The 19,589-nt window shown below is 47.6% G+C and overlaps 1 protein-coding gene across 1 annotated transcript in view; it reads right to left on the reverse strand.

Moving 5' to 3' along the window:
* TLN2 (talin 2) overlaps nt 1–19,589 on the reverse strand; it is a 441,211-nt gene that overhangs the window by 68,310 nt on the left and 353,312 nt on the right. Inside the window, exons 38-42 of the mRNA XM_061180246.1 lie at nt 15,943–16,083; nt 15,296–15,477; nt 14,043–14,175; nt 11,607–11,708; nt 7,271–7,441 (exon numbers count right to left, since the gene is read on the reverse strand). Coding sequence (XP_061036229.1) covers nt 7,271–7,441; nt 11,607–11,708; nt 14,043–14,175; nt 15,296–15,477; nt 15,943–16,083 — 729 coding nt within the window. The remainder of the gene's footprint in view (nt 1–7,270; nt 7,442–11,606; nt 11,709–14,042; nt 14,176–15,295; nt 15,478–15,942; nt 16,084–19,589) is intronic.

Below are 19,589 nucleotides of genomic sequence, written 5' to 3' on the forward strand. Positions count from 1 at the left end.
GCTACTGAAGTTACTTTAGAAGGTAACAGTGACAGCCTTGAGGAACAAAGATTCCTTTCACTCTTCATCATCAGGCCGGTGTCCACCTTCTCTATTTCTTAGGCCCTCCAGGGGGTGGGGAGGCGCCTTCCTCTCTAGACAATCCCCCCCTCCCCGCCCCCCGCCCCAGTACAGAGTTCTGGCTGCCCCCTGGCTGGCCTCCTCATAGCTCTTCCCTCTCACGCTCTGCCTGCAGAGACTGGTTTTGTTTGCCTCCTCCATCCTCCCCTCTTTTCAAGGGCCAGCCTCAATACCACCTCCTAGCAGAAGCCCTCCATGGATGACTGCATCCTCATCAATTTTCCTCTGGACTCTTACAGCCCTGAGAAGCAACTCTGGAATCAGAGAGTCATCAGAAGGCAATGGCCTCAAAGAAAAGAATGGGGGGCAAGTGATGCTGCCTGATTTCTGAGGCTAGGTAATGCACAATGATACAGCTTCTGCCTGGCTCTCTCTTAGGACATATGCCTTTGAAGTCCTAAGCCTCTGTGTGAGAAGGCTGGCTATCTTGATGCTGTGTGCCAGGCAGCCTGCATGGAGAGACCACACAGAAGTAGAAAGGGGTGTTCTGGACCCCAAAAGTCTGGGTGATTTCCACTCAGGCACCAGACCTGGGAGTGCCTGAGCCTCAGGTTGTTCAACCCCCAGCTGCCATCTGGCTACAATGGCAGGAGGGACCCTGAGTGAGGACTGCCTCACTGGGTTCAGTGGATCTGCACATCTGCCAAGAGAATACAAAAATGGTGGTGTTTGAAGTCACTAAGTTTTAGGATGGCTTGTTTGTACCAACAGCTAAGTGGGACAGCACCTAAAAAGGGCTCCTAACCCAGCCTTGGCATCAGAGAAGACTTCTCAGAGGTTTCTAGGCCCTGGAGGAAGAAGCCAGACTCTAGCAGGGTGAGGAGGGGGGAAAAGGAAGAGATTTCCAGGCAGAGGGCACAGCCCGTACCGAGGTCCAGAGGCGAGAAGGAATGTGCATTGCAAAGATGAGTGAAACGCCGTATGTCAAGGGGACTGGTACAGTGCCTGGCCCACAGCTCGTGCCCCCTTCCATTCTCTCTCAGCCAACCCCAGCCCCGTCTCTCCAACCAGGCTGCGTGCTCCCTGCAAGCAATTTAACTCTGCTTCCCTCAGGAAGGTGGGTTTAAGGTACCGAGCGAGACTCATTTTTTATTTTCGGAGATATTTTTACAAGGATAACCTTCACGGGCCATTGGTGCAAAGCTCTCCTCTGGAGAGACTTACTTAGAAATAAATGGAGCCATCTGTTTTTAGGCTTCGAGAGAGCATGGGTGGCAGAGCTGAGGGCAGAGAAGTGGCGTGGGGGAGTCAGATGGCCCTCCGCCTGACCCCGAGCCATCGGCTGGGCTCACTGGGGCTGGGATGACATGCTCTAGCTCCTCTGACTGGACCAGGAAAACCGGACAGCATGCCTGTGAGTGCTGGCAAGATGCCAAGGGCTAGCATGAAAACCAACCTGAGGGCCCAGTGGGACTTTCATACCAGTGTCAACGTCTAGGTTTTTATATCTTGGGCTGGGCATTTGAGCACTTTACAGACAATGCTTCATCCTAGGTGACAGATAGGGAACCAGGAATAACAATAAACATCAAACCACAGAACAGCTGCCATACAAGGACAGCTGCTAACATTTCTGAGGGACCCTTCTGTGCCAGGCACTGCGCTGACCGCTCTTGTGTACATCTCTTAAAATCCTCACAGCCCCCTGGAAGGTGGGAATTGGGTGATATCCCCTGCAGGGACCCCTCTGACAGCTGCAATCTGAAAATGGGAACTTAAGCACTTAGAGCTAACAGGCCTGGTGGAGGACAATTGCCGCTGACCAGCTGTCCGTCTGCTGAGCCTACGCCACTGGTCAAAAGGAAAATGAGGCTATAGCCAGATCAGGTCAGATTTACCAGGACTACTGAACAAATAAACCTTAATGTAGGGAATGTGCCATCTACAAGGGGGAGGTTTCAGCCTGTCCACCCCAAACAGGGTACTTTTAAATGAGGTAAAGCAACCAGGTACCATGTGGCAAAAGCAAGGGGCCTCAGGACCAGCTACTACTCCTAATGTTGGCTGGGCGCCCCCTCACTTAGCATCTCAGCATCAGCCTGGCCCCGGCTCTCTCAGAGGCTCAGGCATCCTGACACCTCCAATGTCAGCCATTGGAGGCTCCACACTTGCCCATGAACTTGTCGCCAGTTCACAGTTCCCAAGTTTGCTCCTTGGAGCCCCTCCAGGGCCTAGCTTGTACGTGTCTTCCAACTCCTGGTAGCTTGCTACCAGATGAGCCCTGGCCCTGGAACCTCACCCATTGTTGAAAAGTAAGGCATTTGGCCGATCTTTGTCCCAGGTTCCTGGGAGCCTTTAACCCCTTGGCACTTCCCAAGTGATCACACGAGTGTCTGTTACTCGTGGTGGGCCCCTCGGACCACACAGTAGTTTATGCTAACAAGGTCTCATGGGGACCGGTAGGTAGATTCAGGTTGGGGGCTGGCCGTGCTGGAAAGACCAACCGTGTGATTAGAGGGTTGGGGCTTTGAGCAACATAACATCATCCTGACCACCGACCTCTGGGGAGATGAGGGGGCTGGAGATGGGATCGTTGGTCACATGACTGAACTCAGTCAATCAAGCCTACATAATGAAACCCCAATAAAAGCTCTGGACAGGAAGCTGGAGTGAGCACCCCTGGTGGGTGATGCACAGCAGTAAGCTGGGAGGGTGACACATCCTGAGGACATGGAAATTGCAAGTTTGGAACCCTCCCAGGCCTCACCCTCTGGGTCTCTTCTTTTGGCTGGTTGTACCTTTTATAATAAAACTGTAATTGTAAGTAGAGCAATTTCCTGAGCTGAGTTGTTCTAGCAAATTACAGAACCTAAGGGGCAGTGAGAACCCCTGAATGTAGCCAGGTGGTCAGACTGAGCGTGGTCTACGAAGCCTGGAGTTTATGGCTGGTGTCTGAATAGAGGGCAGTCTAGCAGGGGCCTGTGGTCTTACCTGGGGAATCTGACCTAATGCCAGGTAGTGTCAGAACCCCATGGCCCAGGTGCCGGGTCTACCCATGCAATGGCTGTGGCTGCCCTGACCCACCTCAGGGGTAGAGGACCCTTCCAAAAGGCCCAAGAAATTCATCTTTACTTTGGTAGATGAGAAGGTAAGGAAGCCAGTGAGAGATGGTAAATGATAACTCTTTTAAGTGATTAAATAAAAGAGAAGAATTCCAGGAAGAAGCTACATGAGCCATGGGAACTGGCTCAGCCTGCAGAATTAAAAAGCCACAGGAATCAAGAAGAGTCCTCCAAATACAACATCTGATGAGATGTGAAATATGTGCTCACGGATGGCTATCCTGAGGCAACCGTGTCAGGATGCAAAGCTCTCTCTCTGAGAGATGTGATGGAGTGAACTGGTAATTTAGGTTAATGGCTGATTTCATGGCACACAGAAGGTAAAACACTAAATGTGCAGATTGCTTTAGTTTGATGGAAGCCTGAAAAGTGACATCTCCTGTACATAACCCTCCAGAGAGAGCATCTCACACAAATATGTTCTCATTTATAAAAAAGGTAAAATGTAAGGTGTGCATTTCTGTAAATCTCACTTAGAATGAGGTGACTATTGGTGGCACAAAAATGTTAGCAACTCTGTACATTCCTATTAAACAAAGTACACATTTGCGGGGAGAAGTGAGAGCGGCTTGCCAAGTATCTGCTCTCCCATGCAGCCTTAGGAAGGTATCAGAAGCCAATTCTGGGGGTGGCAGAAGTAAATCACAAAACAGTTCTCTGAAACTCCTTGGAAAACGTAAAGGACACTTTCTCCACACCAGAGCATCAAAACCTACAAAAACACATCCTGGCTCTTGGCTGTCCCAGAAGTTAATCACCTTCCCATCTGCTCGTGGTTAGGAATTCTTTAGAAGGCCTGCTCTCCTTCACTCCACATGTTTAAGTTTTTACAGATCCTTAAAGGGTCAGCTCAGAGGCTGTGAGGCCTCCTCCAATTACTCCAAGCCTTACCCAGAGCCGTGTCCTCTAACTCCAATGGCAAACCTCATCTGGATCACACCACTGAGGCCAAATCCCACACATGGGCTGCTTGAGCACACTAGCTTCAGACCCCAAAAGACACAGTAGGCTCTCAATTAAGGCAGCCTTAACCAACCAAGAGCAGTCTGGCAAGTCTCAACAATGAGGTCATTATTTTAGAATCTGGAGGGGATCCTTGTTACTGCTCCTCACAGAGCAGCAAAGGAGAGGAATCAGACTCTGTTCTTTTTTGGAAACGTGTCTGAAGTCTACTTCCAAGGGAGCCTTATTTCTTTATTATAGTGCTTCAACTACAAAGCCCAGTAAAGCAGGCATAGACATCACAGGAGTTTGGAAAATGGGAGAAGGCTACAGGGGGCAGATCTCAACTTCAGTAGAGGGGAAAAACCAGCTAATAATTAGAACTGCCCAACAATGGACAGGTGGCATATTTGCTGGAGTGTTACAGGCAGACGCTGGAGGGGCCCCTTCAAGGAGGATGGAGGAGGGAACTGAGTGGGGGAGGGGTAAGTGGGGGGAGGGGTGAGTGGAGTGGGGGGGAAGCTCTGGAGGTACAGAATGAGTGTAGAAGGGGGCTCAGTGGGATGAGAGTGAGGTCACAGAGCAAATGTCTTGTACTCATGTGATTCATTAACACCAGGCTCTGGGACTGTTACTTTTTTTTTTTGGAACACCCACTATGTCAGGCACATTATCTCATATAATCTCTACAACTACTCCGGAGGTATTCATTACCAACCTTGTTGTTTAGACGAGGAAACAAATGAAGTTATTTGCCAGCAAAAGGCAGAGCTGGGATTTGAAATCCAGATATGTTGGCCCCCAAAGCTTATCCTATTTCTCACCAAATAAAAGACACTGAAAACCATTTAACCACATTTAGACCACATGCAAACAAGGACTACGACATCTAACACATACGTATTATACATCACCTAACATGTAGCAAGTAACACCTAGTAAACATCTGCCCAAAGAACAGCACCCAAGGGGATTAAGTCTCTGCACTAGGCCTCTTAGGAAAGGGCCTTCAAGCCAACTTGTAGTGTCCCAGGCACCCTGTGACAAGCCTGTCAGAGTCTGCAGACAGCACAGGTACCTGCTACCAGTGACAGGATCCAAGTAAACTCCTGCATTGCTGTCACTCATCACGTGTCTCAGTTCATCACCTGCTGCTTCAGGTCTTGCACTGAGAACTAGTCCACACTGCTCTCCAGCCCACACTTCCAAGAAAAGGATGTCATTCTAAAGCTTACAGTGCTGACTACAAATGCTCCCAACCATGAGGTTCCTTGGCATACAACAGAATTCCACGACGAGCTCTGAACTTGCAGTCCAAGCAGATGTGCTAATCTCTTAAACATCTAGAAACCTACTAATTTGAGTTCTTCTGCTGAGAATGAAACCCCCTCAGGTTAGGCGTAGAGATGTGGCAGTAAACAGCCCTGGAGAAAAGATAACCTAGAACTGGGTCTGGAAGGCGAGTCCCAGCTGCTCCAGTTTAGGGAGGGAGCAAAGGGGGCGGGGGCCCGACTCTGGGGCACCCATCACTAACCTCTCACAGCCAAAGGGTGTTCTTGTTCTTGCTCTGCCCACCACTTCAGCAACCAGACTTAATTTTTTGCCAGAAAACTCAGAACAACTTGAGGGCCAAGGCTGGCTCTCAAAATTTTTAGCATCCCCAGAATTAATCTCTTACGAGTTGCCAGATACATGAATGAAAAACTGAACACAGAGAATACAAGTCCAAGACATTATTCACGCTGTTTCCAGAATGGCGTTTCTCGACTACGGATGGGCTGCGTCATTTTCCACTGCTCACTAGAAAGCCCCAGCTCCTTCGCGTGCAGGAGGAGGGCTGTCACGATACAGCCCAGTCTCCCCTCCCGTCTCATCGTCCCTACACTCGGCACGTTTCGTACACACCCGACTGAGTGCTATTTTCTAAAGAGATCACAATCCTTCTATAACCCTATCTGTGCTTTGCACGTGCTGCTCCCTCTTCCCTGCCTCCTTCCTTGACCCCGCCCAGGCCTTGCTCCGGGCTGAGTTGGCCTGCGTTTCCACATGACCCCACGTGCACCTCGCCTGTGATCTCGGACAACTCGGCAGCGCAGCCTCAGCTTCTGCACATGTGCAGTGGGAACCTTCCCACGTCACAGAGTTTCTATGAAGATTACATAAGATGAGGGTATAAGATGTAATAAATGACACAGAGTCGGCACGCAATAGCTGTTAGCTCTGAGATCACTATTTTGCCATCTGACTCAATCTAGAGTCTTCTCTGCTATACCACGTGACTGATTTGAAGATCTTAGACATACAACAAAACACACTAAAAAAAACAAACAAACATATATATATAATGGATCCTTGCAGCTCGTAGGTCAGTATGCTACACAAATCTTTCCAGGAGTGCTCTCTCAAGTTAGTCTGCTTAGGTGAAGACCTATTAAGATCAGATGATCGTGTGGAGGCAGCTCCTAAAAGATACAAGTGGTGGGAGAAGCCTCCAGCCCCCTCTCCAGGTTCCAGAACCCTGAGGAAACTTAAGGTGCATGCTGGTTTCACAAGCAAAACAATCCCTGACAATTTCTCTGACCTCGAGAGAAAAGGACACGTTGTCACCATCTTTGGCCACTTAAAGTACCTGAGTGACACATCAGGCTGAAGAAATGTTCCACCTGTAAACTGGTAAGGGAGATTTTCATATTAAACTACTGTCCCCAAGGCAACAGCAACACATGCCATGGGTGACCTTGACCATGTTTCTCTTTGAACTTAAGTACCAGGAACAGAAACGACACTTAGTGGAAAACAATAGAGGTTTGCTTTGTGTCAACACTGAACAGGTGCCGGGCAGGTATTATGGTTTTTATTCCTGTAATAACCACACAATACATGTTTCTTTCCCAAGGATGCTTACCTACACACACTGTCACAGAAAAAAAAAAAACTTCTAAATCAGCCTTAATTGTGTGCATTTCTTGGTTTTCCTCTTAAAGATCCCCAGGAAGGCCAAGAGAAGATTATTTCCCACCTTTAAATGGAAAATCAAATGCCACCATCCAAAAACCGGAGGTGCCCTCTCTGGAGGGACGTGATACAGAGGAACGTGTGCTGGCTTCTCAGTGTCCTAAGTGAGCCCCTAGCATCCTGAGCTGTACCTTGGGGTTTCCTCCGCCTTCCTTGGCTGCGTACAACATCTGTAGGGCAGACTCTGCGAGCGTCTTGGTCTGGTCCAGCACTGTCATCTGCTGCTGATGGTCCAGAATCTTGGAGGCGACACCCACGGCAGCTAAGATCAAGGGCTCAAAGTAGCTCGCCAGTTGTGTCACCTTTCAAGACAAAAAAAAAAAAAAAAAAAAGCCCCAGATGCAACATGTAAATACTGTGTCTCGTTTAGGGGCCCGGCTGCTGGGAAGGGGGCTGGAACAGGGATGGGATGAGTCACAGGGAGAGGCAGATCTGCTGGACTTCACTTTTGTTTTTTTCTACTTTACATCCAGTATTACGAATTACAGTCACCATGTTATATACATATTAGGTCCTCAGACCTTATTCCTTGTTCAACTTTACTTTTGAGAGTACTTGTAATTAATGAACTCTTGTTCGGATTTTTCTTCTTCTGGGGAGCTCTTCGTCTGTCTCTGATCATGGCAGAAGTGCTAAGAAATCTGTTCTGAGATCCACAGTTAGGTGTGAGAATTTTACAAATCTTAATTTTAATTTCACAAATAGAACAGCTTTTGAAAGAACCAAAGGCGAGCATCTTACAAACTCAAAAGGAAGGGGTATAGAAGAGGGGCAGGGGAGCATGGCAGTTGAGAAAAGCAGCCTGAGAGTAAAGGCACCCTCAAAAGCATTTTAGGAAGCCAACCCAACTGCCCTCCGCCTCAAGTATTTTGACCAAACCGTGGATTTGGAAAAAAAAAGCAAAAATGATTTCCCATCGGTCAAGATGTGCTGTTTATGATGAGCCCAACCTGGGAGAACAAAAAAGCCTAAAGACAGCTAAGCACTGTTGCAGCAGAGGCCTGTCTCCAGTAGGTAACAGCATCGATGGTGCATACAGTTGTCCCTTGGTATCTGCAGGGGATTAGTTCCACGACCCCCCACGAATACTAAAAACCCACGGATGCTCAAGTCTCTTATATAAAATGCTGTAGTACAGTCGGCCCTCTGCATCTGTGGGTTCGACATCTGCAGATATGGAGGGCTGACTGTATATGCTCACCAAAGCTCACCATCTACCTAGCATCCATAATATCAGATTTTAACATTTTGCTGTCCTTGCTCCAGACACCGTCATCTATTCCCCCTCGGATAAAACACGATGACACTGATCACACTTTTCTGTTCAACTCCTCATCTTGTGTGGCAATTACTAATTGCTAAATTATTCCCATCAGGTATATTTAAGTTCACCTGATGGAAATAGCCCTCAACTCCCTTAATGCAACTTAATGCTTCTTAATGCTTCCCTTAATGCTTCTTCCCATGATGTAGAGGAAGAATGAGGGTGATGGGGATGCAGGCAGGAAGGCTGCTTTACATGGGCAGCGGCAATCACTGGGTCAGCAACAAAGCAGGGAGTGGGAGTTGGGGGTGGTGGTGAGGGTCCAAAATATTAAAGTTCATTAAAGCTAATAGTGAGACAAGACTATCAGCTAACAATAAACATATTTTGACTGTTTTATCCCCAATTACAGTTATCTTACAGATGGGTTTCAAAACACTTGAACAAGGCTGCTGCTGGCCCTTATGGTGCTTTGTATGAATTTTAAAGGGGCTCCCCATCCTCTGGGCAGACATGATCGATGTCAAGGCACATGACTTAGCGGGATTCTGGCAGCCCCCCGTCCTGCCCGGCTCCCCGCTTTGGCCAAAGACCTCTGTGTAAGGCCCAGTCTGCATAATCCCCGGGGACAGCCCTGCATATCTGTATTGGATTTCATCTCGTCTTCCCCAGGAAGGGTGGTGTCGCCACCAATTGCAGTGATGGGTCATCAGGGGTCAGGGCTCAGGAGGGGTCCCTTTTGACTACTAAAGGAGTCAAAATGTTTAATGCATTAGAATCCAACATGTTTTCTCGATTCGTTTTATTATTTTAAAAGTACATTTTATCAATGCAACTGTAAAATGTCAAGGGTTGCTGTGTGCTGAGCATAAGTAAACACAACTCAACAGATGCCCGATTTCCTCAGGGAGGGAGAGGAAGCTCTACTTTCAAAGCCGCTAGATTTGAATCCTCCCTGCCAATTCCTTTTTAAGCAATCTTAGGCAAATTGCTTCCTATTACTAAATTTCAGTTTCCTCCTTGGTAAAATGTGATAGCACTAAGTTCCTTAAAATTGTAGGGGGATTAAGTCAGTGTGCGTAAAGGCCTCAGTACAGGCCTCTATGTAGTAAGCACTCCACACCCACTAGGGGTCATTATTCTTCACATATCGTAGGGCAAAGGTTTGGAAGGGATGGGATTTTTCCTGTATTTAGGAAGTTTAGCAAGGACTCTAATGCCTCCTGTTATTGAGACACAAGACAGAACGGGAAACCTCCTCACCTGAGTTAGTACAGAAGTTAAAATAACACCGAATTTTGAGTATTTGGTATATGATGTTGAGTCCCTAAGCCTAGGATGGCAGACTGGGTTGAATGGTGACCCCCAAAGACGTATGTCCATGTCCAAATTTCTGAAGTCTGTGAAGGTGATCTTACAAAGGGGTCTTTGTAGGTGTGATTAAGGATCTGAAGATGAGATCAGCCTGGATTGCTTGGGTGGGCCCTAATTCTGATAACAAGTGTCCTTAGAAGAAACAGAAGAAGGGAAGGCAGAAAAGCGGGAGACAATGTGACCACGGAGAGAGACTGGCGAGATTCAGTCAAGGAATGCCAAGCGCTACCACAAGCTGGAAGCAGCCAAGAATGGAGCCTCCAAAAAACGTGTGGCCCTGCCAACGCCTTGATTTTGGATTTCTGGACTCCAGAGCTGTGAGAGATTACATTTCTGTCGTTTTAAGCCCCCCAGTTTGTGGTACTTGGTTACAGCAGCCGTGGGAAACCAAGCCAGGCGGGGTCTGAGAATCTGCCTTTATCAATCACTCCCAAGTGGGACTGAAGCTGCTGAATTGGCACCCCACCTGAGCGCCGTCATGAAGCACTGGAACCAGGTGGGCATCAACCACCAGCCCACGACCCCTCTGGATAGAGGCCCCCTAGGCTGCCTTTGTCCAGAACTCCCTTTCAGAAGGTGAGACTCGTTTAGCCAAAGGACCAGAGTAAATTGATAACTCAGGTGACACAAATAAAGTTTCTTTTCATGCCACCCATTGACATAGGAATTAATCTTCCACACTAAACAACGTAAGGGCAGAGACAAGGATGTTGCCCTAGGAGTCTAGAAATATTTTCTTAAGAAATTCCTACTGGAATCAAAAGTAACTGTTGAACAGAAGTTCGGTTTCTCTGCCAAACTCACTGTCCCCACAGCAGTCACACACGCAGTGCTCCAGCCTCCAGGCCCGCTCTGCACCGCCCCCCCTTGCAAACTGCTTCACACAGGTGGACAAGCCCTTTCTTATTATAAAGGCACTCAGGTGAGAAATGAAATTTACCACACTTGCAATGGCAGAGAGATACTGGCCATTTTAAACCTCAAACACCTCTCCTTAGACCCAGCAGGAAGCTTAGTAGCCCCTTAAGCTATTCTGTATTGGAAAAAGCAGGAATATTGATTTTCTAAAATCAATACCTGCAGAGATGATTTTGACTACTGGATTTCTTGATCTGCACATCAATACTGATGGCGGCACTGATAAATGCTAGGAAATCCTGCAGGTTGTTAAAAACCCAATGTCTGCCCTCTCTCTGCCGAGGCACAGGCTGCTTGACAAGCCAACTCTCCTTGAAGGACTTGCAAAATGAACCCCAAACAGGCAGAACATGATGCAGCACCTGCAACCGTGTGGGTATGAACGCTCAGGTGAACGGCTGGCAGAGTGGCCACACGGAAGCTTCAGCTGTCGAGGGTAAAGTTTGCAAGTTTGCTTTGCTTCCTCGCGTGTGAAAATGGACACTATATTAGAGGCTGTGGAGGAACAACGTGCCCTAAACACACCAGAATGAGGCTGGCCAGCCAGGACAAAAGATGGCAGACACCAGGCCAGGAATGCCAAGTTCAGTCTCTGGCTTGTCCCCGCGAAGATCAAGAGCGACAGGTGACTGAAAACTGCCTTGGCGGCTGCAAAGTCTGAGCACTACCAGAAAAATTTCCCTGTAGCTTTTGTCTCAATGCTAACTAAGTAAAAAGAGATCCTTGAAGTGGTCATTTTTGGAGAAGATGTTGACGGAGGCTGAGTGGTATTTTCTCTAGTGTCAGCCAGCATTGACCCGGCCCTAACACCTGTCCTGAGGCTTTGGAGAACAAGAACAACAAAATCAATAACAACTCTCCCCCCATCTCTTTCTCACACACCCTCAGCAGGATCCCCTAGTGCCCATTACCTTATGTCCCAGCTGAGCTGCTTCTCCTCGAGCTGCTGTGGCAATGGGATCGATTAGGTGCCCGATTTCCTGGACCACTGAAGTCAGCTGCTCCTGCAGGGCCTGATAAGGAGAGAGAGCTGTCAAGTTCAACTTACAACAGCTCCCCATGTAGTTGTACTGATTTAAAAAGGTCCATGTGGAAGATAAGGGAGGCCGAAAGAAATGGATATCAAAATGCCTGGGTGTGCCATCCAGCCACTGCTCTGCCCCTCCCCGTCCCAGTGACCCTCAGTTCCCCTGGGCTAAACCCCTCCTCTCCACAGTTCCATCCATGAGGGACATGAGCAGGCCCCAGGAACACATTTCCTACTGGCTTCTCACTCCTGGCAACCATAGTAACAACTGATGCTATTGGTATCTTTACTTTGGGTTATTCAGCATAATTACTGGAAAGCTGGAACAGCGGTGGCTTTCCAAGAAGGGAAGACAACTGTGTCCACATGGAGGTAGCTAATGGTGGGGTCTGAGGGAGCATCCAGGTTGCAGTGTCCTCAGAACTAAGAACCCCTTAAGCGGGGAGTGGGGAGGAGGGTGACGTAAAAATGACATCAGCTCTCTTAAAGCAGGACTACTTCCCAGAGAGCGCACTGTGAAAATGCCAGGTGAAATGCCACTAGGCTATGGTCAGGTGCTCTGTTCACTGTACTTGGTGATGCGGATACCATTATTGAAAATGGCACCATCAGGGCATTTCTTCTCAGGTCTGAGAGACAGTTTGATCTCTCCATCCCAAAGAACTGAACTCATGCTATAAAGAGACGGGGCAAGGTATCTGGATGATGCTGTAGTGTGAAGGGGGCGGGGAATTCAAAGATGGAGAGGGTTAACTAGTCGTGGGAAAGATCAGATCCCTCTGTAGAAATCTGCACAGGAGCTTCTGCACTTCACAGAGTCCAGATTAATAGATCAGAAGGCTGGACATTTTAGGTCTGCACTCACCAGCATGGAATGGGGTGACTCCTGACAAAGTGACAATGTCCTGCTCATAGAAATGAGACTCAGGCTACTCTCCCACCGAACAACACTGCATATGGGCTGGGGGGCTTTGTGCAGACTTTAGTCAATGAGAGGAACAGCCTAACCCGCAAACTTGAAAACAAAAAAAGGGAAAAAGTAAAAAAAAAAAAAGGAAAAAGTTAGAGAGATGGAGGCAGGTAGAGAGAGACCTCCACACTTCCAAGGGTCTTATTTAGCAAATTACTTCTTATCTTCCCACTCACAATGTAACTACAGTCAAGAATGCAAGACTATCCCAGCAAGGTCGTCTTACTGCAGATGGCTTGTTAGATTAAATATGGTATAGGTAGGAAGCACATGCAGATAAAGGGGAGGGATTTTCTTCCCAGGGAGGAAGTCAAGACAGAGGATATGCTTTGGTGATGGTGTTGAAAGGATGGGGGTGTGAGGGGGGCGCTCGTCATCTCTGTTTCTTGCTCAGGGTGCTAGTTACAGTGTGTGCCTGGTTGGTGGGAGTTCAGGAAGCTGCACACGTATGACAGGCACACTCTTCTGTATGCATATTCTACTTTAATAACAGGTTAACGATAATTCTAACATTCCGCACAGGATGAGAATACATATTCCTTCCTTCTTTCCTTGGAAATGGGGGAGGCGGGTGAAGCAACAGTGAAACAGACAGTTCTATTAATAAAAATGAGCAATTCCAATTCCAGGCCCTGCTTACAGACAGGGGCCAAAGTTCATTGTTGATGAGTTCAGCGTCAGGAGAGAAACACCAGCCAACAGACCATTCATATTTATTAAGTACCTTCTGAGTGTCAGGCACTTTCAACAGAAAGAAAGAAGTATGAATCAGAGGCCTTTGGACAGGTAACAGAAAAAACTCAAAGGAGCCAAGTAGGAAAATTCTATTCTCAACTTTGGAAAAATGGGCAAGAGAGGGCAATGTGGCTCTGAATTAACAGAATGCAAAAGCTCTCTCAATACTAGATATTGAGTAACAAGGGCAGAATCCTTGATCTCTGCATGGACCAAACACATAGCGTTGAATGCTGAATTCGCCCATTAGTCAAAAAAGTGCTGAAATATGACAGGGAAGCACTCAAAATTTACACGCTTAGGTCTGCTCTACTGAATATGGTAACCCCACCGACTGACACACTCTTACCTGACAATGATCATTTCCCTCCAAATTTCAGCCAAATCTGAACCACCCCCGCAGTACATGTGTTCCTTCATCAAACCATCATTCTCTGCTCAGCATTTGCCCTACCCCCTCCAAAAACTTCCCAGGCTGGTTCCAGGGGAAGGTGGCCCAATGATGAAGCTCTTTATCAAAAACGTGTTGGTGCCATTCCCCCATCCCCAAAGCCTGCTGTTGGGATTCTTCAGTACTTCCAGAGGCTTCCGAGCTGGCCACAGAGCCCTGCATACCTCCACGGAGATGTCGTCCCTCGTGGCCAAGCTCTGGCTGACAGCCGCCAGCGAGGCCTGCTCGATGTCCCGGATGCTCCGGTTGATGCTGTCAATGGAGTAGTCACATTCCCTCTGTCCAGGGGCCTTGTCCCTGGAAGGGACACAGCAAGTAGAACACGGGCTCCATGGAGCGCAAGTCCCAAAACCTGCTCCAGCACTGGTGGGCCAGGAGCCCCTGTCTACTTTCTACCCCACTCGATTGCTTTAGGGAGTGAATTCCTGACCCTTGCTTGGCAATGCTTCTCTGCATAGCCCAGGCATTTCTTCACTTAACACTTGTGCTAAGTCTATTTCTGGTGGGAAGGGTAGGGTGCTGTCCACCATCTCAGGCTGATGCCAGGCAACTGCAAATGAAACAATTTGGACTTGGATTCTCCATTCATTGGCTTAGGCATAGGACCCTCATTAAAAAAAAAAAAAAAAAAGTCAGTGCTATTTCCAGTGCAAATATACCATGCTCTCTACATTGCGTACTAGTTGAAAAAGTCCTGGGCTGTGGTAGGAGTTAAAATATTTAGTAGATTTTTCTTTGCAAGGCATTAAGAAGGCATTTCTTTGCCTTAAGTTTCAAAAGCAATTTCAAAAACAAAATATACCAGAGGAAAGGCAGGCACTCCATGCTGTGGGGTAATTAACTTTGGTCAACTTCAAAAATGTTTTGTCTACTCAGGGGATGATTTTTCAGGTTCCTACTATCACCATGGAGGTTAGAGATGCCCAGAGTTACTCTGGGACCTGGAATATTCTTTTTGTCTTATTATCAAGGTAAGGTAACCCCAAATCCTGCTACATAAGCAGTGGTGCTCTCTGCCTAATCTCCTAGGTATCGACAATATGGTACAATGTTTACAAGGACTGGGACTAAAGCAGTCATGCCTGGGGATGCCCTTGGGAATGTTATCTAAATGCCTTTCTGCCTGAATTCTCTCATCAGTAAAAGAGAGACGATAGCAGCATCTACTTTACAAGGTTGTTGTGATGAACATATAATGTAACACAGGTAAAATGCTTAGAATAGTATCTAATATATGATAAATACTTTAGTTAGCTATTATTGTTGTGACAAGTGCTACAGCTGGTCCCAAAGAGGAAAAGAAAAAGATGATGACAGTGATCAACCATGTTGCTATTAAATAAAAGTCCTGAGGGGCTTATCCCCCTCCTGCCCTGTCGGATGCAGGCTGCTAGCAATTTCTGGAGGAGATACTAACCTGATAGACGTGATGAGACTCTTTATAGAGTCAGAAACGGTGTGGGAATGTCCCGCTAGCACAGACCAGGTGGGCGGGTCTTTGGGGTTGATGGCCAGTGAGCGTGCAGTGCGGATGAGGTATGATGAGCTCTCCAGCATGGTCTTGGCTGACACCAGGATTGGTTCTTGTGCCTGGGAGCCCTGGGACCAAACAGCAGAAGGGTCAAGGACAGGGCACACAGACTAAGTGAATGACTTGGACCCTGGAAGGTCATGTTCTTTATCAACTCACTACCTCTGTCCTTCGAAAGGAGACAGAGGGTAGGGAAGCAAGGAGGCTGGCTCACATGGGGCCTGGATGATGAGGACCTGGGGCCATGTCACTCCTTAAATATTATTTTTGAGTGTGACACATACCAAGAAAGAATCAGCCCCAAACCTATGCATAGAGATTGCTCTCAACATATAAAGCCAAGACATTACCTCTTAAGTGATGTACAGACATTGAGTTTCATGAACTCTGCTTATATCATCAATGACAACAGTAACAGTGCCCTACATATTGACAGAAAGAGTTTTTGGAATCCTTAACTGTTCATGCCCATTCAGTGGCACACAAAACAAGCCAAAGACCTCAGTATTACCCTAGCTGCAAGGATTCCCTACCTCGGAGCTGATTTGGGCAGGAATGCTGACAAACTCAGGGTTGGAGGCAAACGCTGTCAAGTTCTCCACGGCTTCGATCAAGGGGGCGGTGGCAATTCGACACTTGTTGCGGTTGTCCTCAGAGAAATCCCCATCCAGAGCCTGATGGGAGAAAACACAGAGATCACTGCTGGGCCGCAGCAATCACCACCCAGCGAAAAGAAGGTGGTTTAATGGGAATACTGAAAATGTCTGGTGAATCCATAAACAATGAATAAGAACTGACTGGAGGGATCTCTGCCATCAAGCAGAGGGGCTAAGTGAGCAATGGTAAGAAATAAAGCTGAGTGTGTGGCTCACAGGCCAACTGACCTCACAGCCCATCCACTCCCCACTTAACGTGATTCAAAGAGCGCCTCCTCTTCTCTCCCCTTGAGCTATGCTGCCCATCCCCGTGGCTGAGCCACTTTCTTCCCTACTTTTGAGACTATAACCCTTTGGCTCTTCCCCTCCATCTCACTCCAGTTAAGTCTATTCCTTGCCAAACTATAAAAATATCTTACACTGTGTACCACTTTCAACTTCTTTTAAGCTATTTTTACCTGGATGTCCCTGAATGACTGACGGAGGGAGGGCTTATGTATCTGTCGTTTTCAAATGAGCAAAATGGAATGCAATGGGAAAAAACAGACTAGAACTATTCCCAGCAATATGGACAAATCTCACACATGCAGTATTTCGGTAGGGAGGCCAGACACAGTAGGGTATACCCACTATACGATTCCATTTGTGCAAAAGTACAAAAACAGGTGAAACTAATTCTGGGTGTTAGCTGTCAGGTCACCCTTTGGAGCCAGTGAGACTGAAGGAGCAGAAGTAGGCTTCCGGGCGCTGGCCATGTTCTGTCTCTTCATCTGGCCACAGTTACTTAGGTGTGTTTGGCGTGGGAAAATTCACTGAGCTCTACACACAGGGGTTTTTTTATCTATGTATCTTTTGCTTCCAAAGTTTATTTCTTTTTAAAATTAGCAGCAGTAATACAATGGCACTGAATGATTAGTCACATCGCCGATCAATAGCCTGCACAGAAGACAAGCCAGGAAAGCGGCCTGTGATGCATGCCAGGCCACCCCACAAAGGGTCAACACTTGGATCCCACGTTCCCCAACCATGGACTGCACCTCCTCAAGCACAAGGCTGCTAGAACCGATGGCCTGTGACCAGTGACAGCACCCCTGCCTCCCAGCAAAGGGCAACATTTGAGAAGGCAGTTATGTTTGTCGAAGAACGTAAATTTCTCTGTTAAATGACGAATTAAAATTTTAATTTAACCATTATGAGCAGCATATAAAAGTCAATTTAGACAATTAGTGAACAAAAAACCAGAGGCACCAGCAATTACAAAACAAATCGGATCTGAGATGGGAACGTTTCTATTTTTCAATAAGGCAAGAGTAGGCGGGCACGGCTAGTTTAAAGGCTACTTGAATAACAACTATATTCCAATCAAGTCTTGACAGCTTGGGGCAGTAATTACACACCCGCCATGCTAATATTTTCTGAGGAACTCCCATAAGCCTGGCTAATTTACCGTCTTCACTAGTACTGTGCATAGTTTGCCTCTGCTCATGCCCTTCTCCACCAGATAGGCACTCACCTTGACCCTAACTTCGCCCATTCTGGGGTTCTTCCAAGCCCAGCGGAAACCCTGTGTGCCTGCTACTTACTCATATTCATGGCTTCAGTTCTGACTCCACTCACGTACTCAGTAAAAGTTGAGTTAGCATCTGTTACCTCCACTGAAGCACCGCACTGGCGACATGGCAGTGGACTGTCTGGGCGCTCTCATCTTGTTGCACTATTACCATCATTGACTCCTTGAGGTCAGGCCCTACCAGGCTTCGGAGCAATTTGGGCACACACTGGGAGGCCGGCTGGGTGCCGCATAGCAGGAGCCTGACAATAGTGGCCCCAGCACAGGCGGACCACTGAAGCAGGCAGACGGCAGGAGTGGACTTTGGCATCAAAGGAACTCGCATCGCAGCTGCACCGATCGCACCCCCTCCAGTGGGAGTGAGAGGGCTTCTAAGCTCAGTGGAAGATGCCGAGCCTCTCAGTGGTACTGCCCATTTCTCCTGCTCCTTACCTCTTCACACTCCTCCCATCCTCTATTCTACTGCCTACAACACTCTCAGCCTATTAGGAAGGCAGATGTCTGATCATGCCACCAACTCTTAGGTGAACTTATTAAAAACGACAAGATGATTACCTCAGGTAAATCCCAAGGAATGGTTTTCTAATTGTGCAGTTTCATCGACTGCACCAACAGGATGAAGAAAGGATTTTTTTTTTGAGACTGGGCCCTAAGATCACATATCATGTAGCCCATTGTGGGTCAAGGGCAGGACCCTGAATAGCGTGGACTGTGGACTACAACGCCAAGCTCCCATCCAGCACTGTTTTCCATTTTCAAGAGGGAAAAGCCATTTCCTCCAAAGGAAGAATTGAGCATCAGAAAGGATGGTTTGTTTACATGGACAGTATTTCACTTCTGAATGCTGCTTCCACTCTGGAGATGGCTGAGCAACCCCAGTAAACTGAATACTCAAATCTGGCCAGAGGTGAAACTTCAGGCAGGCACGACAGTTTTCACGTAGACATTCCATGTCACAGAATGTTTAGTACACCCGTCATAACAATGAAAGGGTAAATCCACTTAGCCAAATGCCCAGGCCCCATCAGGACCCTGGGCCAGCTCCTCTGAATGTTCTCACACTTAGCAAAAATCTCACAGGGATCTAGGAGAAACAATTTCTGCGTGTGCACCAGAATCAAAGATTCACGGACTTTGGGGGTTAGAAGGGATCTTAAAGATCATTTAATCCCAAAGCTCCAATGTTTCAGGCGATAAAACCAACACCTAGAAAGTGACATGCTAAGCCAAGCTCATGCCTCAGACCAGAACCCAAGACCCCTGGCTCCCTTCCCTCCTACTGACCCTAGAAAAGGCAACAAGAATAAGGCCTAAGAAGCCCAAGAGGTTTTTTTCCCTCCTTTTTCTTCTCAAGAAACCTATTTACCAATCCAAACAAAAGGACGATCAAGAAAACGTACTTACAGCCGAGTTAAAACCGGTTAATGAGAGCTGGACCTGGTGTCTTTTGGAAGCCCTGTCAATGCTTAATGGCAAAACCCTGAGCTTCAACTCCACTGCGAGAGGCAAGACCGCGCTCCAACTTCTCAGAGAAACAAAAGCTGTGTTGTTGCACAATTTCTACTTGGCACCTAAACCTGAGTGACTGCACATTTAAAGTAACATTCGATTCCACACATCTGATTTGAGGCTAGGCAAAGAGCTGACTGGAGAGAGAGAAGCAGGCATTGGTACACGGGGGGACCAGCAGAAAGACGGCACCCGTGGTTAGGGCTCCGTGTGTCTTTAAGTTGGCCAGCATTGAGAGCAGCACCTGGCAGGGAGGAGGGTGCACGTATTTATTCTTGCTGAGCCATGCTTTGGGATTGCAAAGAATGCCATCAGCAGAGACTTATGATCCCTGGAGGCAGGCATTCTAATGGGTGCTGATGACCCACTGTGGGGTAATCTGCTCCCTGCTCGCCAATGCTCCTCCAGGGAGGGGTTCCCCTCCTTTCATTGTGACTAGAAAGGT

Source organism: Eubalaena glacialis, chromosome 2, assembly GCF_028564815.1.
Source record: "Eubalaena glacialis isolate mEubGla1 chromosome 2, mEubGla1.1.hap2.+ XY, whole genome shotgun sequence".
Classification (NCBI taxonomy): Eukaryota; Metazoa; Chordata; class Mammalia; order Artiodactyla; family Balaenidae; genus Eubalaena; species Eubalaena glacialis.